Source organism: Gossypium hirsutum, chromosome A12, assembly GCF_007990345.1.
Source record: "Gossypium hirsutum isolate 1008001.06 chromosome A12, Gossypium_hirsutum_v2.1, whole genome shotgun sequence".
NCBI classification, from domain to species: Eukaryota; Viridiplantae; Streptophyta; class Magnoliopsida; order Malvales; family Malvaceae; genus Gossypium; species Gossypium hirsutum.
This window is the reverse complement of record NC_053435.1, coordinates 18,161,732-18,187,537: the sequence shown is the minus strand read 5'-3', so window position 1 is coordinate 18,187,537 and position 25,806 is coordinate 18,161,732. Positions and strand designations below refer to the sequence as shown.

The window sequence follows — 25,806 nt, the reverse complement described above, 5'->3', positions numbered from 1 at the left end:
GTAATGGGAAGGATGGAAAGATTTTAGGAATGTTGGGGGGAGAAAAGTTAGGAGATTTGGAAGGGATTGGGATTGTGTTCGATGGGAGTGATGTGGGGAGGGATTCAAGAAGAAAATTAAGGGAGGTTAAAGGAGGGTGGTAGTAGTTGGCCAAAAGTGGGAGTCCCCATGATGCTAATTCGGTCATAGCTAGAGGGTGCCAAAACTGAGTGATTTTTGGATTCCAATTTTGATAGTTATTGTTCTTTTACTACTTTCCTCTCTATTTCCCTTTCTTTCAATTCTCTTCAATTGTGATTCATTTTGCTTGTTTCAGAAGATGAGCTATGTTGTTGAAAGTACCTTTTAGCTCTTGTAGGTTGCGTTTTCCTTCTTCTCCCTCACATCTCTTCTAATGGCTGCCCTTTTTGGCCAAACATCTAGTACTTCCCTATCTAACAAATCATTTCGGTTTAGCTCGGGGTGATCAAATCTCTCCTTTTCTTCTTCCTTCGTCTCTCAAGTACAATTTACTCTTTGACCGAATATTGTTCTTGCACTTACCCTTTGTGTGCCGACTCTTTCCTGTGTTTTTCTCACTGATCCTAGTGGTAAGTGCTGCTATCTTAATTTTGTTTTGTTTCCCTTTTTGCTGAATCTATAGTTCTCTTTTTAACATCTTCTTTTTTGGCCGGTGTTGTTAGAGGAGCGTTTGAGCTAGTGTTGCCTTTTTGTTGTGGCGTTCTTTTGGGGGAAATTGTGAATCGATTACTTCCCTCCACTCATAGTTCTACATTTCGGTAAGTGTTTTACTTGGTTCAAGTGGTTTACATTACTTAACAAGGTTAGGTTCTAATGCAGATCGTTGATAAGGAGTGGGTGATTATTAGCTTAAAGGAGAAGTAAACCCTACTTGCTTAATCAAGGTAAGTGAATGGTACGATTGGGGATTTAAGTGTTCATAAGAGGGTGTTAAAACATTAGATCATATTTGGATCTAGGTTGGAGTACGTGGCAATTGGCGTTCTTCTCTCAACTGGTGTGTAATCACACTGTTTCAATCGTAAAACGACTAAAGACGAAAAACTGTTACCATCGATGCCAAGCTGGCATGCACTCCCTTGAGTGGTCATCTAATCGGATAAGCACGAGCATGTGAATGTAGAGATCACCACGAGCGATTTCGTGGGCTTAGGTCGTTTTAGGCCACGTTAGGCAGAAATGGGCCATGTGGGCCCTATGGGATCGTGGGCCCCATACGGGTAAACCATACGGATGTATGGAGTATAATGGACCATGATGTGTAGTTCACATCGCCAAGGTCATTATTGAGCTTAATGGGCCACACGGGCGTGTGGGCCCACATGGGCTGTGTTGTGAACTTTGGGCCCACTTCCATTGTTTGTTTGATTAATGTCGCACGGGTCGCCCAAGATGACTGTGGGCCTACTGATGGGTCGGTAAGTACACTTAGGCTCCGTACTGTCGAAATGACTGTTATACCTCTAGAGGTAAAATGACTAATATACCCCTATACTATATTTGACTGTATTAGAGCATGACATTTTGCATACACGTATATATTATGACATGACACGTTGCATGGGGTGGGTTTGATATATATTGGAGGAAGTGTACTGTACTGGCAGCTTTGCTGCAATTACTGGCAGCTATACTACAATTACTGAATAATGTCGCAACCGGTGCTATATTTAGAGTGTAGGGATGGGTGGGTCGATTTTATCCCCACATGGGGGTATCATTGGAGTTGCCCCTAATGTGGCTGAATATTGGATTGAGGCCATTGAGAGGATCATGGACGACCTCGACTGCACCTCTGAGCAGAAATTAAAAGTTATGGTGTCTTTACTACGAGATGAAGCCTATCAATGGTGGCTTATAGTTACAGAGGGTACTCAGCCTGACCGGTTGACTTGGAAATTATTCAAAACTGCATTCTAAGGGAAATATGCGGGCACTAGTTATATGGATGCTCGGAGGAGAGAGTTTTTAAATTTGACTTAAGAGGATAAGTTAGTAGCAGAATATTAGTCTGAGTTTCTGTGACTTAGCCGCTATGTGCGTGGGATGGTGGCAACAGAATATGAGCACTGTGTTTGTTTTGTGGACAGCCTCAAAGATGATCTATGAGTTTTGATTGCTCCACGGAGGGAGCGAGATTTTGCTATCTTGGTGGAAAAGGCCAAATTCATGAGACGGAATGGGGTAGGAGTAAGAGGGTTTGGGAGCCCTCAAGTTCAACTCGGAGGCCTAAGAAGAAGGCCAGAGTTGAGGGCCAGTCAGAGTTGAGCCCCCTGTTGCTACTTTTGGGCCACAGTCTTGTGCTATTTGTGGGAAACGACATCAGAGTGAGTGCTGGGTACAGTTGGGGTGTGTTTGAGGTGCGGGTCTTTGGAGCATTGCATCAGAGATTATCCACGTAGGCCCGATCAGATGTAAGCTACTGGTATGGGTACTATTCAGCCACCGAAAGGGTTTCAATAGCCAATGAGTGGCCATGGTCTGGCCAGAGGTGGAAATGGAATCAGTCGTGGTCGTGGAGCACTGAGCAGAGGTGCTGGTCACACTAAGGCTAGGCAGCCAACACTGGTTTATGCTGCTCGTCCCTGAGAGGACAGAGATGCCCCATATGTTATTACAGGTATGTTTTTAATTTTCAGTGTACCTTATACTGCATTGATAGATGTAGGATCTACCTATTCTTATGTTGCCTGTACTGTTACTGAGAACTTGAGGATTCCGGTTGAGAATACTTCGAGTGGAATTACTGTATTAAGTCTGTTAGGGCAGTCTGTCAGAGTTAATAAACTATTTAGAGACGTCCCTTTAGAGGTACAAGGGGTTATCTTTCCGGAATATCTGATAGAACTCCTTTTTTGGAGAATTTGATTTGATACTAGGCATGGAATGGTTATTTAAACACCGAGTAAGTTTGGACTGTGCCGATAAACAGGTAGTATTGATAATTGAGGCAGATAATGAGGTAGTGGTAATTAGGGAACAACGGAACTATTTGAGTAATGTAATTTCTGCTCTAAGGGCCGAGAAGTTGGTTCGTAAGAGTTGTGAGGCATTTTTGGCCTACGTTAGTGTTTCAGGTGTTGGAGACTCTTCGGTAAAGGATATTAGGACTGTTAAGGATTTTTCGGATGTCTTTCCTGAAAAGCTACCGGGGTTACCTCCAGAACGTGAAGTGGAGTTTGGGATTGAGCTCCTTCCTAGTGCAACTCCAGTGTCCATCGCCCCTTATAGAATGGCACCGAAGGACCTTATAAAACTCAAAGCTCAAATTCAAGAGTTACTGGATCGAGGGTTTATCCGCTCTAGTGTGTTTCCGTGGGGAGCACTGGTTTTGTTTGTGAAAAAGAAGGATGGATCCATGCGTATGTGCATCGATTACCTACAACTGAATAAATTAACTGTTAAGAACAAGTACCCTTTTACGGAGGATTGATGATCTATTTGATCAGTTTCGTGGAGCTTTAGTTTTCTTTAAGATAGATGTTTGATTTGGGTACCATCAACTGAGGGCCAAAGAGACTGATGTGCATAAGATTGTGTTTAAGACTCTGTATGGTCTTTACGAGCTTCTAGTGATGTCGTTTGGATCGACGAATACACCAGCGATTTTTATGGATGTAATGAACCATGTGTTCCAACCCTATCTGGATCAGTTCATAGTGGTGTTTATAGATGATATTCTGGTGTATTCAAAGACCGAGGTTGAGCACGATGAACATCTCTAAGTGGTTCTGCAGCTTTTGAGAGAGAAGCAATTGTATGCTAAGTTCAGTAAGTGTGAGTTTTGGTTATGAGAGGTGACATTTCTGGGTCATGTGGTATCTGCTGAGGGAATTAGGGTTGATCCTCGAAAAATTGAGGCTCTTTTGGATTGGAAACACCCTAAGACTGTATCAAAAATTCGTAGTTTTCTAAGACTGGCTGGGTACTATCAAAGATTTGTTGAGGGGTTCTCACTGATTGCCGCTCCCTTAACTAAGCTGCTACGTAAGGGCGTGCCATTTATCTGGACTGGCGCGCAGCAAGAGAGCTTTGAGAAGCTCAAGAAAGTTCTGACTGAGGCTCCTTTCTGAATACGGCTAAAGTCTGGGAAAGAATTAACTGTCTACAGTGATGCATCACATGTTGTTTTAGGATGTGTGTTGATGCAAGAGGGTAAGGTGGTGGCTTATGAGTCACGTCAGCTTAAGACGCATGAGGTGAACTATCTAACGCATGACTTGGAATTGGCTGCAGTGGTATTCATTCTGAAGCTTTGGAGGCACTACTTTTACGATGAGAAGCGTACCATATACACAGATCACAAGAGCCTCAAGTATCTCCTCACTCAGAAGAAGCTAAACCTTAGGTAGCGCAGATGGATTGAGCTGCTCAAGGATTATGACTATTTGATTGAGTACCATCCTGGTAAGGCTAATGTGGTACCCGACGCTCTGAGCCATAGGGCTGTTACTGACCTAAAGGTAATGTTCGCTCGTCTCAGCTTGTTTGATGATGGTAGCCTATTGGCCGAACTTCAGGTTAAACCGACATGGACTGAATAGATTAAGGGTAAAAAAATTAGAGAATGAGTCACTGGGTTCCCATTTTCGACAAATAAAGAGTGGGGAAGCTTCAGATTTTGGACTGAATAGCGAAGGGGTACTTTGTTTTCATGAAGGAGTTTGTGTACCGAAGGATACTGATTTGAGGCAGTCGATACTGTAAGAGGCACATAGTAGTCCATATGCTATACATCCTGGCAGGAATAAGATGTACCGAGACCTTCGTGAGTTGTATTAGAGGCCAGGTCTTAAATGGAAAGTTACCAAATTCGTGGGTAAATGCCTTACTTGTCAGCAGGTTAAGGCTGAACACCAGTTACCTTTAGGGTTGCTTCAACTAGTTAAGATTTTGTTGTGGAAGTGGGAGAGAGTAACTATGGACTTTGTGAGTGGGCTACCCCTAACATCTTATATGAAAGATTCGGTGTGGGTCATCATGGATCGATTGACCAAGTCTGCCAATTTCATACCAGTTCGTACTGATTTCTCGTTGCAAAAGCTGGCTAAAATGTATGTGGTTAAGATAGTAAGACTGCATGGGGTATCGGTCTCTATAATATCTAATAAGGTTCCTCGCTTCACATCTCGATTTTGGAAGAAGCTGCATGAGGCACTGGGTACAAGATTAGACTTCAGTACTGCATTTCATCCTCAGACAGATGGTCAGTCAGTGAGGGTGATTCATATACTGGAGGACATGTTTAGAAGTTGTGTAATAGATTTCCCAGGCAGTTGGGAGGGCTACTTACCACTAGCAGAGTTTGCGTATAACAATAGCTACTAGTCTAGCATAAAAATGGCACCTTACGAGGCATTATATAGTCGTAAGTGTCGTACTCATTCGTGTTGGACTAAGTTGGGTGAGTGGCGTGTTTTGGGCCCTGAATTGATTTCTGATACTGAGGAAAATGTTAAACTAATTCGGGATCGACTGAAGGCAACATCAGACAGACAGAAGTCATATGCGGATCAGAAGCGTAAGGAGATTAAGTATTCTGTGGGAGACTTAATTTTTCTTAAGGTCTCGCCATGAAAAAAGGTACTGAGATTGGACGGAAGGGCAAGCTGAGCCCTAGGTTCGTTGGGCCTTATCGTATATTGAAGCGAGTGGGACCAGTTGCCTATCAATTAGAGTTACCTCCAGAGTTGGACCGGATTCATGATGTGTTCTACGTCTGTATGCTGAGGCGCTATCGCTCTGATCCCACACACATTATCTTAACTGAGGAGATTGAGGTTAGGATGGATCTCGGTTCAGATTTTAGATCGTGATATAAAGATACTGAAGAGGAAGTCTGTTCCACTAGTTAAGGTGTTATGGCATAATCACAGCTCTGAAGAAGCCACATAGGAACCCGATGAGGCAATGCGAAAACAATACCCACATCTGTTTTGACCAGGTTAATTTTGATGCAGAAATTTCTTTTAGGGGGTAGAGTTGTAGCGCCCTAAATATTTATTAACTTGTTTGTGTATTGTGATGCATAAATGCATGCTTGCATCAGTGGTTAAGTGTCTGTAGGAGTGTTGGAGAAGTCCTGGGGTCAGGCTTTAGCTTGTGCAAAAATTTTGCTTTTTCCTTGAATAAACCTTGTCTCTTAGCAGTAGCATTCTTAAATAAATATGGTAAGGATGTGTCATAAAAAGCTTACTGGTCAAGGGGATAAGGGCGTGTTACTTCTACTAGGAGATCTGAATTCGAGTGCTTGCATGCGTAAAGAGATTAATATTTTTACTGAGCTAGACGACAAGAGGTTGTGTTTCAGTAAAAGTCTGAGTAATGGGAAGGATGGAGAGATTTTAGGAGTGTTGGAGGGAGAGAAGTTAGTAGATTTGGAAGGGATTGGAAAGTCCCCATGATGCTAATTCGGTCATAGTTAGGGGGTGCCGAAACTGAGTGATTTTTGGATTCCCATTTTCATAGCTATTGTTCTTTTACTACTTTCCTCTCTATTTCCCTCTCTTTCAATTTTCTTCAATTGTGATTCCTTTCGCTTATTTCAGAAGACGAGTTGTGTTGTTGAAAGTACCTTTAGGCTCTTGTAGCTTACATTTTCCTTCTTCTCCCTCACATCTCTTCTCAACAGCTGCCCTTTTTAGTTGAACATCTAGTACTTCCCTATGTTCCAAATCATTTCGGTTTAGCCTGGGGTGATTGAATCTTTCCTTCTCTTCTTCTTTCGCCTCTCAAGTACAATTTACTCTTTGACTGAATATTGTTCTTGCACTTACCCTTTGTGTGCCGACTCCTTCCTGTGTTTTTCTATGCTAATCTTGGTGGCAAGTGCTGCTATCTTAATTTTGTTTTGTTCACCCCTTTCCCTTTCTGTCGAATCTATAGTTCTCTTTTTAACACCTTCTTTTCTGGCTGGCGATTGTTAGGTGAGCGTTTGCGCTAGTGCTGCCTTTTTGTAGTGGCATATTTTAGGGTAAATTGTGAATCAATTACTTCCCACCACTCTAGTTCTGCATTTTGGTAAGTGGTTCACTTGGTTCAAGTGGTTTACATTTAGGGCGGTACTTAACCAAGTTAGGTTCTAATGTAGATCCTTGACAAGGGGTGGGTGATCATTAGCTTAAGAGAGGAGTAAACCCTACTTGCTTAATCAAGGTAAGTGAATGATACGATTGGGGATTTAAGTGTTAATAAGAGGGTGTTAACCCTAACAATTTAAGGACTATCATTGGATCATATTTGGATTTAGGTTAGAGTACGTGGCGATTGGCATTTTTCCCTCAACAGGTGTGTAATCACACTGCTTCAATCGTAAAACAATAAAAGCTGAAAAACTGTTACCATCGATGCTACACTGGCGTGCGCTCGCTTGTGTGGTCATCTAAACGTATAAGCGCAAGCATGTAATTAAAACAAGATACTATAAAACAAGAATTTAATATCTAAATATGATATATAAGCAAAAACAGAAAGGTACATGTAATTAAAACTGTCGATCTTCATTGTCCTGTTCCTGGGACTTAGTGCCGGACGATAAACTCTAAGGGAACGTCACATGTTAGGCAGTTAAACATCAAAAACAATAGTAAAGCTTGGAAAGGATAACCTCTTAACAGCTTAAAGTTTGACGTTTACTTGTGCTTTTTATACTGTTTTACTTTCGCCACGAACCAAGCAGGTAAATTTGAGCAATTTCTTCAAGGCAAGATCAGAGGTCTAGAATTGTTAGATATCAGATTTTTCTTAGATATTCTAAGAATAGAATGCTTGTGTTTTGTTCATTTTTTAGATAAAGCAAATAAACCTTGGCTGGCTCATGCATTTATTACGGGTGTCTTTATTCAATGTCACCCTTAAATTTTTGACTATTTAACCAAAATGGCCCAAAAAAGTAATTAATTACATAATTGACCCAAATTAAAAAATAAACAGTCAAATAACCTAAAATGAACAGTAAATTAAGGTGGGGACTTAAAAGGCGGTATCACCTAGATATTTGTGCCAATCATCACTTGAAAATTTTCTCAAGTGTTAAAAAATTATTTTTTGGGGTTGGGGGACATAAGTGGCCAGCTTCCTAGTATTTTTTTTCTACCCGTATCGTATTGGTATATTTTACACGAGTATTTGAAAAAAAATTTGGGCTGCGGGACCCTGATGGCCGGAACCAAATTTATAGATTAAAAAATTATTTTTGGGTGCTGGCCAACTGATAGTCTGTACTTATTTTTTTTTAAAAAATATTTTGGGGTTTGGGGGAACTAGATGGCTAACTTCAGCTTTCTCAAGGACTGAATTTTTTTTCATGTTTGGGACACTGATGACCGGAACCTTTGAATTAGATTCAAAAAAAAATTTGGGTGCTGGAGTGTGATATTGTTGTTGGCTGGAAAAAAAATTGTTGAGCATGCCACAAAATGAGAGTGTCTGGGAGTGTACTGTCAAATGTGGATATTGATTTTTGTAGTGTATCATCAAATGAGTGTGACGTAGTGGGTTGCAGATGAGAGTGTTTGGGAGTGTACCACCAAAATTTGGGGTTGAATTATATATTATCCTTTTTCAATGGAGTTGAATTATAAACTGTCACGTGAACCTCAAAGGTTATGCCGTTAAGGGTCGGATGACTTCTTCTGCCATATATGGTGAACTGTGTAGACTGGTTATGGGGTTTTATTTTGGGATTTTGTAAAAATATTTTAATCTATATTTGTTGGTCGAATTTTATATTTTTGTATATAAATTTTATATTTTCATATATAAATTATAAATAATTTCATAAATTAGTTTTGAACTATATTCGTGTTTTCTTATATTATTATTTGAGTAATATTATTTATTGGAATTATATATTTTTTACTTAATATTTTGTACCATGCCAACTTGATAATTATGATAAAAATTCCAAATATTTTGTGTCTGTAAAAAAAATTAAGAATAAATATTTAAAAAAGAAATCAAAACTGTATAGATCCCGACGACATCCCCAGCGCCTACGTATAACGTTCGGGGTGCCTCCATCGGCAAGGGCGTGTAGCTTGTTGAGGTGTTTGATAGTTTCTCGGGCCGACCTCTAGTGTCCCTTCTAGTGTATTGAAGAAAGATGTATAATCATATACCCCATCATCGGGGGTGTTGGGGTATTGCGATACTGGAGGTGTCGAGCCAAAAATATCTTCAATGTTCGTGTAAGTGATTGTCGATAGAGCTCTGGGTGGTATGAGGATGATCCAAAGTGTGTCGAATGTTGAGACCCGGGGTCTTCACCAAATATATCCTCGAATGAAGGAGGATTCAGATTAGGCATATGAGAGGTTTCCTTGGAAGCTTCATAGTCAGGCTTGGGATCAGTGTTGGAGACAAAATATGTGTTTCCAAATAATGAAACTCGATTACGACACATTCGTGTTCTAGTCCTACGCCATTGATAAACCATAAAAGTAACAGGTTTTTACTCCTATTCTTGATGCGGTTTTGGATGATATATTATATAAATTAGTGAATTTGATGCTCCTAATTCTTTAAATTAATGTTTCTATACTTAAGTGAGCATAAGAAAGTGAAAAGAGCGAAAAACAGGTCAAAATTGGAAAAAAAGAGCTGTTTTCAGGATCCATACGGTCTAGATATTTACACACGAGCTGGGTACACACTCGTGTGAGCCACACGGGTTGACACGGGTTGGCCACACGCTATGTGTCAGCCCGTGTCGATTTCACACCTTGTTTCTCTTTTATGTGGAAAAACCAATTTTTAGGGATTCTGAGCATTCTAAAGTCTATAAATACACACTAGAAGAGGACCTAAGGGGGCAAGCAGAGAAGAACGAAGAAAAGACTCGAAGAACGCCACTAGATTCATTTTGAAAGCGGATCTCCTTCAAGATTGAAGATCTCCTTCAAGTTTGAAGATCTCCATTCAATTTCTTTAGAAGTTTTATTGGGTTTCTTTATGTCTTGTTGTTTTCCTAACTTTGAGATGATGTTATTCCAAATTATGAACTAAATTCCCTAGATACCTAGGGAAGATGAAACCTATATGAATCTTATTATTTGATTTCTGAATTACATGATAAATACTTGATTCTTGTTCTCAATTATGTATACTTATTTCACGTTTTAATATTTTCAGGATATTAATTCATGCTTAATATGTTTATTTCAGTGGAACAAAAGTCCTTGTTTAAAAGTAGAACTAGCATAAATGAGTTGAGTTGCATACAATCCTAGAAATACGACAACATAAATCTACCAGATTAGAGTCAAATCTAATAGGGGAATCTATAGATCAAGTTAATGGGACAATAGGGGTTTTAATTAGAACGATATTTCAATTAATCAACCTAGAGTCAATTGTTTTTACTCTCGAAAGAGATATTAACATAATTTAGGGATTTCTACGAATCAAGGACCAAGTAAATAACTTGTTTAATTCAGATTTAGAATAATAAGTGAAGTCTAGGTGGATTCTTTCCTGGGTATTGTCTATCTCATTGGTTTTATTCGATTATTTTTCCTAATTCATTCTCTGTTGCATTCTTAGTAATTAGTTTAATTAATTTTAGATTAAAAATAGTTCCTTCAATTTATCGGCTAGATAATAGAAAAATAGTAAGTATTAGTACTTTTCATCCTCGTGGATACGATATTCCCGACTCGCCATAGGTATACTATTACTCGATAGGTGTGTTTGCCTTTATCGTAATTTTAGTTAGTTTAGTGACCATCAAGTTTTTGGTGCCGTTGCCGGAGACTAAAATATTAGGAACACTTGTTTTTTATTAATTTAGCCATTTTTATTTTATTGCATTTTTATTTTTATTTTTAGTTTAATTTTTGTTTTCTAATTTTTCTTTTATTTACTTTTGGCAGGTTCCTTTAGTTTATGACTAGAAGAAACCCGTCGGGATCATTACTATTTGATAGTGAAATTGAAAGCACAGCTCGGAAAAACCGTAAAGAAGCAAGGTAGAGTCGACAAAGTATAATGGAAGAGCAAGAGGACGTCATTAATATTACTGACGAGATGACTAAAAATCAGAATAATCAGCTACCTCCTGTGGTAGTCGCAAATCTTGTAAATCTGAATCCTGCTCCTCATACTATGTACAATTATGCCAAGCCCACTCTAACTGGGGCTGAATCGAGTATCATGAGACCTACTATTGCTGCGAATAACTTCGAACTAAAGCCGAACACTATTCAGATGATCCAACAGTTTGTTCAGTTTAATGGTTTGCAAAACAAAGATTCAAATACTCACACTACAGCAAAATAGGTTTTTAGCGGCATTTTTAGCGGCACTAGGACCAAAAACGCCGCTATAGATCGAGCATTAGTGGTGCTTTTTGAAAAACGCTACTATAGGTTGACCATTAGCAGCGCTTTTTAAAAAATGCCATAAAAAAATTTAAGCACAATGCCGTCGTTTTATGTGAGCTTTAGTGGCATTAACGGTGCTTTTTGAAAAACGCCGCTATAGGTCGACTATTAGTGGTGCTTTTTTAAAAAACGCCACAAAAAAATTAAGCACAATGCCGTTGTTTTATGTGAACTTTAGTGGCATTAGCGGCGCTTTTTGAAAAACGCCGCTATAGGTCGACCATTAGCGGTGCTTTTTAAACAACGCCGCTATAGATCGAATATTACCGGCATTTTTAAATTTAGTTTATGGGTTATGGTTTAAGGTTTAGGATTTAGAGTTTATGGCTTAGAGTTTATGGTTTGGGGTTTAGGGTTTAGGGTTTGGGGTTTAGAGGTTGGGTTTAGGGGTAAATATGGTGAACTACTTAATTAACTTGTATATCTTGGATTTTTTATAATATAAATCTAAATAAGATAAATATAAATTATTATTTTAAAAAATATATATATCAAAATGGGATAAATCCCAAAAGAATACATGAACAATGGTTTAGTGTGCAATGGGTTAAATCCCAAAAGCATAAATTATGAATACAATTATTGATATAACATCATTTTATATTTATATATTGCATACATAAATATTTATATTTATTCAATATAAAAATATATTGATGTATTTATTTTTTAAAATATGTATGATTAAATCAAAATTAAAGTTTCAACTATACATTTAAACCACAATTTGAATTTCACGTCTACAATTACACATTAAACCAAAATTCATATATAATTCTGAGATGTATCTCTATCAAAATTTAGGTGTATACATATAATTAAATATTTAATTATGGTTTAAGGGTTGGGGTTAAGGGTTTAGGGTTTAAGGGATATGGGTTATGATATAGTGTTTATTATTTTGGGGTTTAGAGTTTATGATTTAAGATTTAAGGTTTAATGCTCATGGTTTAGGGGTTTAGGGTTTATGATATAATGTTTATTATTTTGGGTTTAGAGTTTTTGGTTTTTGGTTTTATGGTTTTTTGTTTTATAGTTAGGGTCGTAGTACTGGTCATGGTTTTAGGGGTTAAGCTATTAAGGTTTAAGGGTTAGGGTTTTTGATAAAATAACAAAAATCAAATTATTTTAGGGTTTAGGTAAGCAATAAGAATCTTTTTTAATTGCTTTTATCCGTTGTAATATATATATTTAGGGTTTAGGGTGTAGGTTTATGATTTGGGGTTTAAAATTTAGGGTTTACTGTTGAAAAATTGAAGCAACATTTCGATTTTACTGCGAAAAAATTTGAAAGTAAAAACATAGAAAAATACATGTCAAAAATGAAAAAAAATACTATTAATTAAAATAATTTTAAAGTTTTTTTAGGTATATGACTGATTTTTTTAATTTATATATTAATTAATTTCTTATAAAATTGTAAAGAAGATAATATTTATTTTAATATATTAAAATTATCAATATAGTTTAAATTATTTAAGAAATAATGATAAAGTTTATATGTATTAAAACAAAATAAGGAATTTTTAACGAAGCAAAACGGTGCCATTTTGTGTAAAGGAGAATAACTTTTCACGGCCACAAAAAGTCTTACATAAAACGACACCGTTTTGTTACCCACAATGCCTTAAGACTTTTTCCCAAAATCGGTTCCTCCCTTCGCCCCGAAATCCCAAAATTTGGCATGAAATATCTTCTTTTTTCCCTCCTTTCTTTTTCCCAAAATCGGTTCCCTCCCCCTCCCCAAAGAAATCCTAAAACTTTGCCTGAAATTTCTTCTCTTTTTTTTCCCCATTTTATTTTTCCCAAACCATTTCTCCCCTACCCCGATTCCCTTTATTTTTTCCCCCAGTTTCCCCAAATCGATAGCCCTCTACATCTCCGTCGGTAGCCCGCGGCTATATCTCCGTCGACATATGCGGTCAAGTATATTAAAAGAGGACCCAAGGTACGTGCTAGGATTTTCTTTTCTTTTCTTTTCTTTTTCCTTTCATTTCATATTTACAATTCTGATTTCTACGGTTAATGTTCATGATCTTGTATCTGTTTGCATTTTCTTTTTATTCATGGGCTAAATTGGGCTCCTTTTTTCTTGTTTAGACTCAATGGATTGATTTCAAGGGTTTCTTTTACTATACAGATAGATGAACATGTGCAGAGGGAGATTATGAACCATAGGTCTTTAAAGCATCCAAATATAATTAGATTCAAAGAGGTATATATCTATATAATACTGATTTCACATTTTAAATTACTTGTTGAATTCTGCATTTAGTTGATTATAATTAGATTCAAAGAGGTATATTATTCTTTTGTAAATAATTTGTTATATTTTGTTAACATATTGCTAAATCGATTATGTGTATTGAAGAAGCAAATCTGTCTTAAAAAATGTGCTCATTATGTATGTATATATGAGTGAATGATGATGACTTACTCTAATTTGTTTGAAATCGAAATTCATTTTGAATTGCACTTTCTTGATGCACCAGTAAAATCAGGAGTCAACCGATAATTGCTTGGCATTCTAAGGCTAATCTTTGGGCACTTAATTTGGTTAATTGGCATTTTAACGCTGACAAGTTAAACTTTAGGTTTGGTTTATGAGAGATTGGGTTTGGGGATTAGGCCTCTTTTGGCGAATATAAAATTTTATGTTAAACATGTTATAGTTGTTGATGTTATTTTTATGCATCATTGGAACAGATATTGATATTATCTGGTTGCAATCTTCTGCAGTGACTACCTGTTCAAGCTTCTGCTTATTGGAGATTCTGGTGTTGAAAAATCTTGTCTTCTTTTGAGATTTGCTGTAAGTTTCTTGACTTACGTTGTCATTTGAAAGTAAATGTCTACATTATAGAGATCTATTTTCCTTGTCGTACATTCTTAGGTTCTTATATGATTGCCCTGAATGCTTATATCCATGTATGATGTTAGATTGTAATAATGATTCATTAAAAAGTTTTACTGCATATAACATGTGTCTTGAGAGAGTAAAATGTGAACTTCACGAGTTTGGACATAGACAGTTGTGGCCTCAGAATCTTGTCACTATATTTAGTTGTATATCAAGATATCAAACATGTGGAATTTTGGATATTCCCAGATGGTTATGCAGGACAAAATCATGAATCTATGATTTTGTAATTTCTTTTATGCAGGATGATTCATATGTAGAAAGCTACATAAGCACCATTGGGGTTGATTTTGTAAGTGAACAGTCCTTGGTGCTAACTTGACCTCTAACTCCCAAAACTTATAGCAATTATTCTAACCTCTTTTGATTTCATTTTCTTTTTTGGTAGAAAATACGTACTGTGGAGTAGGATGGGAAAACCATTAAACTTTAAATTTTATGTTTTTACATGCTTTATCTTTGATTTGTTTCTTTGAAAATTTTCTAACCTATGTTGTTCCGAGTAATGCTCCTAATAAGAGAACGAGTTGTCTACTCAGTTTCTTCTTTGGCTGCTATTTTTTCCCTTTCTGTATATTTTCATTTTATAATTAGTCTTAAGAAGTTACTCTTAAATCTTGACACATAATTTTGGCTTCATGATGATAACTAATTAGTTTGCTTATGGTTCAATGTGCAGTGGGATACTGCTGGACAAGAACGGTTTAGGACAATCACTGGTAGCTACTACCGTGGTGCCCGTGGCATAATAGTGGGTGATCTCCCTTCTAGATATTTTTCCCAGTCTTTATTTGTGCTACTGAAGAAGTTTTATTTTTTATTTTTATCTTTTTCTTTCCCTTCTACTGCTGGATCCTCTATTAGATCGTTTATGATGTGACAGACCAAGAAAGCTTCAACAATGTCAAGCAGTGGCTGAGTGAAATTGATCGCTATGCTAGTGATAACGTTAACAAACTACTAGTTGGAAACAAGTGTGATCTTACAGCTAATAAAGTTGTATCATACGAAACAGCCAAGGTATTTTCCAGTTTATTTCTAAGAAGAGTTGTGTGATTATTGAATTGTAAATTGTAATTGTTGGTGCTTTATTGCACTCTTTGCCCCATGATATCGCTGCTTTCTTTTTTCAGGCATTTGCAAATGAAATTGGCATACCTTTTTTGGAAACCAGTGCAAAAGATGCCACAAATGTTGAACAAGCTTTCATGGGTATATATCTATATAATATTGCTTTCACATTTCAAATGTTGAATTCTGCATTTACTTCTACGATTAGACTGTGGCTTTAGAAAGGAGATGGCATGCGCTAGGGCTTGGCTATCACTCAGGTCTTCGGCGGGCTGATATCGAGCGGGCAGCGGTTATACACTATGATGGAGTCATGAAACCCTGGTTGGAAATAGGAATTGCTAAATATAAAGGCTGTTGGAGCAAACATATGCAGTATGACCACCCTTACTTACAGCAGTGCAATATCCATGAATAATTGACATGATCACGGCATAGAAGTGGAATTATTTGATTCATTGATGTAAAATTTTAACCTAATTTTTACATCCACAAGTATTAGATAATTTTTATTATTTATTTTAATTTTGATTCTAAATTTTTATTTTTATTTTAATATTTAAGATAACTTGAGTTCTAACTTTTGGATTTTAATTGTGTTATTAATTTATTATTTTAGATTCTAAATTTAAACTCATTAATTTTTATATTTAGTTTTAAAGTTAAAATTTTAATAGAAAATTTTAATTTAATTAATATTTTTTATCCTTAAAAGTTTAGAGTTTAAAGTTCAAATTTAAAAAATAAAACATAATATAATATTTATCATAGAAATAAATATTATTTAATTAAAATATTTTTTTAAAGGTCATGTTCTTTAGTGGCGTTTATGGGAAAAGCGCTGTTAAAGGCCATATTCTTTAACGACGTTTGTGGGAAAAGTGTCGCCAAAGGCCATATTTTTTAGCGGTGTTTGTTGTAAAAGCGCCGCTAAAGGTCATGTTCTATAGCGGCGTATTTTGCGGCGCTTGTAAAAGCACCGCAAATAGTTTTAGCGGCGCTTATAGACTCAAAAAAATGCCGCTAAAAATTTGTTTTGCTATAGTGTCATTTGGCTAACTTTCTGGAATTCTTGCACACTTTCAAGATAAATGGCATTTCTGACGATGCCATTTGCTTACGGTTGTTTCCATTCTCATTGAGGAATAAAGCTAAACAATGGTTGAACTCCTCACCAAGAGGTTCTATCAATACATGGGATCAAATGACCGAAATTGTTTTAGTGAAGTACTTTCCACTAGCTAAGACAGCCAAGCTGAGGAATGATATCTCTTCCTTCGTTCAGATGGACTTAAAGACCCTATATGATGCATGGATATAAGGATTTATTTAGAAGGTGCCCTCACCATGGGTTACCTCTATGGCAATAGGTTCTAACTTTCTACAACGGTTTGAACCCCTCAACTAGGCAATTGATTGATACAACCGCCAGTGATACTCTAAATAATAAAACACCTAAAGAGGCTTATGAGTTTATAGATGAGATGTCATTAAATAATTATCAGTGGCAATTCATGAGGACGAAGCCAACAAAAGCAGCCGGTGTTTTTAACTTAGATGCGGTCACCATGTTATCGAATCAGGTAGAACTTTTGAATAAAAAAATTAATGGTTTATTTGTTTCTATGCAGGTGCATTTGGTGATGCAATGCGATGCAAATAGAGGTGGAATAAATAATTCAGAATATTTACCCTACTGTCCTAACATGGAAAATGAGCAGATAAATTATATGGGTAATAATTCTAGACATCAAAATAATACTTATAATAATAACTATAATGCAGGATGGAGGAACCTCCTAAATTTCTCATGGGATGGTCAAGGAAACCAAAGACCACAACCCCCTCCGGGCTTTCAACAACCTTATCAGCAAGAAAAGAAGTTGAACCTTAAGGAGATGTCAACAAATTTTATTTCAGTGTCAGAAACCATCTTCCAAAACACCGAAACAACATTTAAAAAACAACAAGCTTTGATTCAAGGGCTCGAGAATCAAATAGGATAGCTTGCTAAGTTGATTTCAAAAAGACCACAAGGTAGCTTTCCTAGCAACACCAAAACTAACCCACGAGAGCAGTTTCATGCAATTACTGTTCGAGATGAAGAAGACTTAGTTAAGTCTGAACCAGAACCGAGGCAAGAAAGTGTGGTAAGTAAAGGTAAGGTTGAGGTAAGCCAAAATAAGAAAAAAATTGGTTAGTAAGGAATATAAACCTCGTGTGCCATATCCCAACGCAACAAAGAAAGACCACAAAATAAACAATTTGGTAAATTTCTTAAACTTATAAAAAAGTTACATATTAACTTATCGTTTATTGAAGCTCTTTTGCAGATGCCTAATTCCATTAAATTTTTAAAGAAACTTTTGGCAAACAAACGGAAGTTAGATGATCCGTCGCATGTGGAGCTAAATGCAATTTGCTTGGCCATTTTGCAGAATAAACTACCCAACAAATTAAAAGATCCAGGGAGTTCTAATATTCCTTGTTTAACTGGTAGTTTAAATGTTAATAATGTCTTGGCTGATTTAGGGCCAAGTCTTAATGCCATGCCCTATAAAATGTTTAAACAACTAGGTCTTGGGAAACCCAAACAAACTAGGATGAGTATTCAATTAGCAGATAAAACCATTAGATTTCCTAAGGGTATTGTTGAAGACGTATTTGTAAAAATTGATAAATTCATATTCCCAGTTGATTTTTTTTGTTTTAGACATGGATGAGGATAGTAATGTACCTTTAATTTTAGGACAACTCTTTTTAGCAACTACCAGAACTATTATTTATGTTGCTACAGGTGAATTAATACTTCGTGTAGGTGATGACATGATTAAAATCCAAGCTTGTGATTTTGTTAAGACATCTAGTTATCGAGATGATTATACGAGTTCTGTTAATATGAATAACATTGTGGCTCAAACTTCTTTGCATGAAACCCCTCAGAAAAACATGATGGAGCCATGTTCCAGACTATATGATGGAAACAGAACGACTCATGAAGAACGAATGTTGCAAATCGATGAACTAGATGAATGGCGACACATGTCAACGAGAAACTTAGAGTACACGATGCAGAACCAAAGCGACACCATGATGAGCATATGGATGGAACACACCAAATTAAGGTTGGAGAAAAGGTATTACTAGATAAAACAAACCCACGTATTGTCACTTCAGAGCTTAATGCAAGCGGAGCAACTCATTTTACAGTACTGAATATCTTCCCATATGGTAAAGTCGAGGCAAATCTTTCTGAATTCGACACTTTGAAAGTAAATATTACTCGAATCAAACCTTATTTTGTTAATAGAATTGACAGGTCGAAAAAGGAGTTTCGACTTCGCGAACCACTGTGACCGTGCGAATATGAGGTAAGTCGAGCTTAGACTTTAAATAACTGCTTCTCAGGAGGCAACCCAAGCTTAGACTTTAAATATGAGGTAAGTGCTGCTATCTTAATTTTGTTTTGTTTCCCTTTTTGCTGAATCTATAGTTCTCTTTTTAACACCTGCTTTTTTGGCCGGCGATTGTTAGAGGAGCGTTTGAGCTAGTGTTGTCTTTTTGTTGTGGCATTCTTTTGGGGGAAATTGTGAACCGATTACTTCCCTCCACTCATAGTTCTGCATTTCGGTAAGTGTTTTACTTGGTTCAAGTGGTTTACATTACTTAACAAGGTTAGGTTCTAATGCAGATCGTTGATAAGGAGTGGGTGATTATTAGCTTAAAGGAGGAGTAAACCCTACTTGCTTAATCAAGGTAAGTGAATGGTACGATTGGGGATTTAAGTGTTCATAAGAGGGTGTTAAAACATTGGATCATATTTGGATCTAGGTTGGAGTACGTGGCGATTGGCGTTCTTCTCTCAACAAGTGTGTAATCACACTGCTTCAATCGTAAAACGGCTAAAGACGAAAAACTGTTACCATCGATGCCAAGCTGGCGTGCACTCCCTTGAGTGGTCATCTAATCGGATAAGCACGAGTATGTGAATGTAGAGACCACCACGAGCGATATCGTGGGCTTAGGTCGTACTAGGCCACGTTAAGCTGAAATGGGCCATGTGGGCCTCACGGGCTCGTGGGCCCCATATGGGTAAACCACATGGATGTATGGAGTATAATGGGCCACGATGTTTAGTTCACATGGCCAAGGTCATTATTGAGCTTAATGGGCCACACGAGCGTGTGGGCCCACATGGGCTGTGTTGTGGACTTTGGGTCCACTTCCATTGTTTGTTTGATTAAGGTCGCACGGGTCGCCCAAGATGACTGTGGGCCTACTGATGGGTCGGTAAGTACAGTTAGGCTCCATACTGTCGAAATGACTATTATACCTCTAAAGGTAAAATGACTAATATACCCCTATACTATATTTGACTGTATTAGAGCATGACATTTTGCATACACGTATATATTATGACATGACACGTTGCATGGGGTAGGTTTGATATATACTGGAGGAAGTGTACTGTACTGGCAGCTCTGCTACAATTACTGGCAGCTTTGCTGCAATTACTGAATAATGCCGCAACCGGTGTTATATTTGGAGTGTAAGGATGGGTGGGTCGATTTTATCCCCACATGGAGTGTAGGGCTAGACGGAGTGGAGTGTAGAGGATGGTTGGTAGGATTTTTGTTGCATTTCTGTTATTGTTACTGTAATGGGCTAAGGCCCATATTGATACTGTTATTGTAATGGACTAAGATCCACACTGATACTGGATTGTTACTGAATCAGGCCTAGGCCCAAACCGCTTTGCCTATGGATTGTTTGATTAGTGAAAAGGGATTACACATTGACTTTTCATAAACTCAGCCCTCACTTTCCTGTGCAGGTAATCCTTAGATGGGCCGGTGCTGCAAAGGACTCGATGGGGGTACATGACTAATTTTGATTACTGTCTCAGTTTTATCGTTTAAGATTAATTAATTTGGGTTTTTGGTTATGTAATAAGGCCTTTTAAAGTTTTATTTTTAAATTTTGGGATTGCCAATTGTTTGATTATATTTGCTAGCTTTAGGACGCAAGTTTTAAAAAGGATATATGTTTTCAAAAGACCATGAATAAAAAAACATGTTTCTTTAATTTCCTCAAGAAAGACCGTTTTCAAAAACTAATAACAATTCAGTATGCTTAACATTTGTCTAAACAATTTGAGTTTTTATCAACAAACATGATATTTGGAATTATTTTTAAAAGATCACTACAAGGGTTAAAATATTGTACGAACTTTTTTTGAACAGAACGATGCTTTCCAAAATCACTTCAATGTGACATCGGAGATTTGACCATAATGTCCAGGCCGGGTTTGGGGTTTTAGATTTAGTGGTATCAGAGGCAGGTTACAAAACTCGACTGTAGATTTGGGTTTTTCTTTAGAACTTAAAACTTCTAAAAGAATTGTTACAATTGATTTAAAAAGCATTTTACTAAATGTGTAGTACACCGAGTCTCCAGCGCTGATCCGGTAAGTTCTCAGAAACTATTACTTATTTAAATTGAAATACTGATATTATTATAGGCAACAGACTGTACTGAAAAACTTTGTTTAGGAAAAACTGAGACTATAGTGAATTTGCGATATGCGAAAATAAGAAAACACTGAATTATAGATACTATTTTCCATAAAACATCCGTTGATAAAAACCAGAACTATAAATTTGATGCATAAAACTGTTAATATAGATAAAAGCGTAATATGATAATGGGCACTAGAGGTACTCGTGGAAGGGGTACAAGAGGCTGTGGCAGAAGCCGTGGAGGTGCTTCGACTGGGTCGTCGGCATCGGGTCACATGCTTGAAAATGAAGCTAAAGAGGCATCGGCTTCACCTGTGACTGAGACAGGGTTACATGATTGTGCAGCTGGGAACGACGCACTGTCCCAAGCTGTGTTATGGATTTTGGAGAGGGTCATTAGGCCCAATACTAGTACTAAGGGCTGTGGGTCGGTGACGGAACGACTCAGGTCTAATGGGGCTAAAATTTTTGGGGGTATCATTGGAGTTGCCCCTAATGTGGCTGAATATTGGATTGAGGCCATTGAAAGGATCATGGACGACCTCGACTGCACCTCTGAGCAGAAATTGAAAGTTATGGTGTCTTTACTACGAGATGAAGCCTATCAATGGTGGCTTATAGTTAAAGAGGGTACTCAGCCTGACCGGTTGACTTGGAAATTATTCAAAACTGCATTCTAAGGGAAATATGCGGGCACTAGTTATATGGATGCCCGAAGGAGAGAGTTTTTAAATTTGACTTAAGGGGATAAGTTAGTAGCAGAATATGAGTCTGAGTTTCTGTGACTTAGCCGCTATGCGCGTGGGATGGTGGCAACAGAATATGAACACTGTGTTTGCTTTGTGGACGGTCTCAGAGATGATCTATGAGTTTTGATTGCTCCACGGAGGGAGCGAGATTTTGCTATCTTGGTGGAAAAGGCAAAAATCGCCGAGGATATGAAGCATGCTGAACGGCAGAATCGTGAGACGGACAGGGGTAGGAGTAAGAGGGTTTAAGAGCCCCCAAGTATAACTGGGAGGCCTAAGAAAAAGGCCAGAGTTGAGGGCCAGTTAGAGTTGAGCCCCCTGTTGCTACTTTTGGGCCGCAGCCTTGTGCTATTTGTGGGAAACGACATCAGGGTGAGTGCTGGGTACAGTTGGGGTGTGTTTGAGGTGCGGGTCTTTGGAGCATTGCATCAGAGATTGTCCACGTAGGTCCGATCAGATGTAAGCTTGGTATGGGCACTGTTCAGCCACCGAGAGGGTTTTAACAGCCAATGAGTAGCCTTGGTCACACAAGAGGTGGAAATGGAATCGGTCGTGGTCGTGGAGCACCGAGCAGTGGTGCTGGTCACACTGAGGCGAGGCAGCCAGCACTGGTTTATGCTGCTCATCGCTGAGAGGACAGAGATGCCCCATATGTTATTACAGGTACGTTTTTAATTTTCAGTGTACCTTATACTGCATTGATAGATGTAGGAACTACCCATTTTTATGTTGCCTGTACTATTACTGAGAACTTGAGGATTCCGGTTGAGAATACTTCGAGCAGAATTATTGTATTAAGTCCATTTGGGCAGTCCGTCGGAGTTAATAAACTATTTAGAGACGTCCTTTTAGAGGTACAAGGGGTTATCTTTTTAGAATATCTGATAGAACTCCCTTTTAGAGAATTTGATTTGATACTAGGCATGGAATGGTTATTTAAACACCGAGTAAGTTTGGACTGTGCTAATAAATGGGTAGTATTGAAAACTGAGGCAGATAAGGAGGTAGAGGTAATTGGGGAACAACGGAACTATTTGAGTAATGTAATTTCTACTCTAAGGGCTGAGAAGTTGGTTCGTAAGAGTTGTGAGGCATTTTTGGCCTACGTCAGTGTTTCAGGTGTTGGAGACTCTTCGGTAAAGGATATTAGGACTGTTAAGGATTTTTTGGATGTCTTTCCTGAAAAGCTACCGGGGTTACCTCCAAAACGTGAAGTGGAGTTTGGGATTGAGCTCCTTCATGGTGTAGCTCCGGTGTCCATTGCCCCTTATAGAATGGAACCAAAGGACCTTATAAAACTCAAAGCTCAAATTCAAGAGTTACTGGATTGAGGGTTTATCCGCCCTAGTGTGTTTCCGTGGGGAGCACTGGTTTTGTTTCTGAAAAAAAAGGATGGATCCATGTGTATGTGCATCGATTACCTACAACTAAATAAATTAACTGTTAAGAACAAGTACCCTTTACGGAGGATTGATGATCTATTTGATCAGTTTCGTGGAGATTTAGTTTTCTTTAAGATATATATTTGATCTGGGTACCATCTACTGAGGGCCAAAGAGACTGATGTGCATAAGATTGCGTTTAAGACTCTGTATAGTCTTTACGAGTTTCTAATGATGCCGTTTGGATTGACGAATACACCAGCGGCTTTTATGGATTTAATGAACCGTGTGTTCCAACCCTATCTGGATCGGTTCGTAGTGGTGTTTATAGATGATATTCTGGTGTATTCAAAGACCGAGGTTGCACACGATGAACATCTCTGAGTGGTTCTGCAGCTTTTGAGAGAAAAGCAATTGTATGCTAAGTTCAGTAAGTGTGAGTTTTAGTTATGAGAGGTGACATTTTTGGGTCATGTGGTATCTGCTGAGGGAATTAGGGTTGATCCTCGGAAAATTGAGGCTGTTTTGGATTAGAAGCAGCCTAAGACTGTATCAAAAATTCGTAGTTTTCTGGGACTAGCTGGGTACTATCGAAGATTTGTTGAGGGGTTCTCACTGATTGCCGCTCCCTTAACTAAGGTGCTACGTAAGGGCGTGCCATTTATCTGGATTGGCGCGTAGTAAGAGAGCTTTGAGAAGCTCAAGAAAGTTCTGACTGAGGCTCCTTTCTGAATACAGCTAAAGTCTGACAAAGAATTCACTATCTGTAGTGATGCATCACATGTTGGTTTAGGATGTGTGTTGATGGAAGAGGGTAAGGTGGTGGCTTATGAGTCACGTCAACTTAAGACGCATGAGGTGAACTATCCAACGCATGACTTGGAATTGGCTACAGTGGTATTCGCTCTGAAACTTTGGAGGCACTACTTGTACGGTGAGAAGTGTACCATATACACAGATCACAAGAGCCTCAAGTATCTCCTCACTCAGAAGGAGCTAAACCTTAGGTAGCGCAGATGGATTGAGCTACTCAAGGATTATGACTGTTTGATTGAGTACCATCTTGGTAAGGCTAATGTGGTAGCCGACGCACTGAGCCGTAGGGCTGTTACTGACCTGAAGGTAATGTTCGCTCGTCTCAGCTTGTTTGATGATGGTAGCCTATTGGCTGAACTTCAGGTTAAACCGACATAGACTGAACAGATTAAGGGTAAACAATTAGAGAATGAGTCACTGGGTTCCCATTTTCGACAAATAGAGAGTGGGGAAGCTTCATATTTTGGACTGAATAGCGAAGGGGTACTTTGTTTTCATGAAAGAGTTTGTATACCGAAAGATACTGATGTGAGGCAGTCGATACTGTAAGAGGCGCATAGTAGTCCGTATGCTATGCATCCTGGCTGGAATAAGATGTACCAAGACCTTCGTGAGTTGTATTGGAGGCCAGGTCTTAAACAGAAAGTTACCAAATTCATGGGTAAATGCCTTACTTGTCAGCAGGTTAAGGCTGAACACCAGTTATCTTCAGGGTTGCTTCAACCAGTTAAGATTTTGTTGTGGAAGTGGGAGAGAATAACTGTGGACTTTGTGAGTGGGCTACCCCTAACGCCTTCTAAGAAAGATTCAGTGTGGGTCATCATGGATCGATTGACCAAGTCTGCCTATTTCATACCAGTTCGTACTGATTTCTCGTTGCAAAAGCTGGCTAAAATGTATGTGGCTAAGATAGTAAGACTGCATGGGGTACCGGTCTCTATAATATCTGATAGGGATCCTCGCTTCACATCTCAATTTTGGAAGAAGCTGCATGAGGCACTGGGTACATGATTAGACTTCAGTACTGCATTTTATCCTCAGACAAATGGTCAGTCAGAGAGGGTGATTCATATACTGGAGGACATGTTAAGAAGTTGTGTAATAGATTTCCCAAGCAGTTGGGAGGACTTCTTACCACTAGCAGAGTTTGCGTATAATAATAGCTACTAGTCTAGCATAAAGATGGCACCTTACAAGGCATTATATGGTCGTAGGTGTCGTACTCCTTCGTGTTGGACTAAGTTGGGTGAGTGGCGTGTTTTGGGCCCTGAATTGATTTCTGATACTGAGGAAAAGGTTAAACTAATTCGGGATCGACTGAAGGCAGCATCAGACAGACAGAAGTCATATGCGGATCTGAAGCGTAAGGAGATTGAGTATTCTGTGGGAGACTTAATTTTTCTTAAGGTCTCGCCATGAAAAAAGTAACTGAGATTTGGACGGAAGGGCAAGCTAAGCCCTAGGTTTATTGGGCCTTACCGTATATTGAAGCGAGTGGGACCAATTGCCTATCAATTAGAGTTACCTCCAGAGTTGGACCGGATTCATGATGTGTTCTACGTCTCTATGCTGAGGTGCTATCGCTCTGATCCCACACACATCGTCTTAACTGAGGAGATTGAGGTTAGGCCGGATCTGACCTTTGAGGAGGAGTCAGCTTAGATTTTAGATCGTGATATAAAGATACTAGGAAGAAGTCTGTTCCACTGGTTAAGGTGTTATGGCGTAATCACAGCTTTGAAGAAGCCACGTGGGAACCCGAGGAGGCAATGCGAAAACTGCCCACATCTGTTTTGACCAGGTAAATTTCGAGGCTGAAATTTCTTTTAGGGGGTAGAGTTGTAGCGCCCTAAATATTTATTAACTTGTTTGTGTATTGTGATGCATAAATGCATGCTTGCATCAGTGGTTAAGTGTCTTTAGGAGTGTTGGAGAAGTCCTGGGGTC

At 38.3% G+C, this 25,806-nt stretch overlaps 2 protein-coding genes and 1 non-coding gene across 11 annotated transcripts; 2 read left to right on the top strand and 1 right to left on the bottom strand.

Annotated features, from left to right (window-relative positions):
• Window positions 1–13,036: 13,036 nt before the first annotated feature.
• Window positions 13,037–15,973, top strand: LOC107933116 (ras-related protein RABD2a). 9 transcript variants are annotated; one of them, XM_016865270.2, is made up of 7 exons: window positions 13,037–13,350; window positions 14,142–14,214; window positions 14,567–14,614; window positions 15,002–15,073; window positions 15,187–15,342; window positions 15,456–15,534; window positions 15,615–15,973. In XM_016865270.2, exons 1-7 carry the CDS (start codon window positions 13,319–13,321, stop codon window positions 15,809–15,811), a joined length of 657 nt encoding a protein of 218 aa, XP_016720759.1. In that variant the 5' UTR covers window positions 13,037–13,318; the 3' UTR covers window positions 15,812–15,973. The 9 variants fall into 9 exon arrangements, 7 of the variants coding, with proteins under 7 accessions (XP_016720759.1, XP_016720769.1, XP_040938487.1 ...); XM_016865280.2 differs by having other exon boundaries at window positions 15,602–15,973; XM_041082553.1 differs by having other exon boundaries at window positions 15,002–15,077; window positions 15,206–15,342.
• Window positions 15,974–16,645: 672 nt separating this feature from the next.
• On the bottom strand, window positions 16,646–16,747 carry LOC121212027 (small nucleolar RNA R71). The gene has a single exon (XR_005907239.1). It is a non-coding gene; the product is annotated as a small nucleolar RNA R71 (small nucleolar RNA).
• A 5,423-nt stretch (window positions 16,748–22,170) lies between these two features.
• Window positions 22,171–22,992, top strand: LOC107921590 (uncharacterized). Its single transcript, XM_016851425.1, has 2 exons — window positions 22,171–22,259; window positions 22,344–22,992. Exons 1-2 carry the CDS (start codon window positions 22,171–22,173, stop codon window positions 22,990–22,992), a joined length of 738 nt encoding a protein of 245 aa, XP_016706914.1.
• The last annotated feature ends 2,814 nt before the right edge of the window (window positions 22,993–25,806 follow it).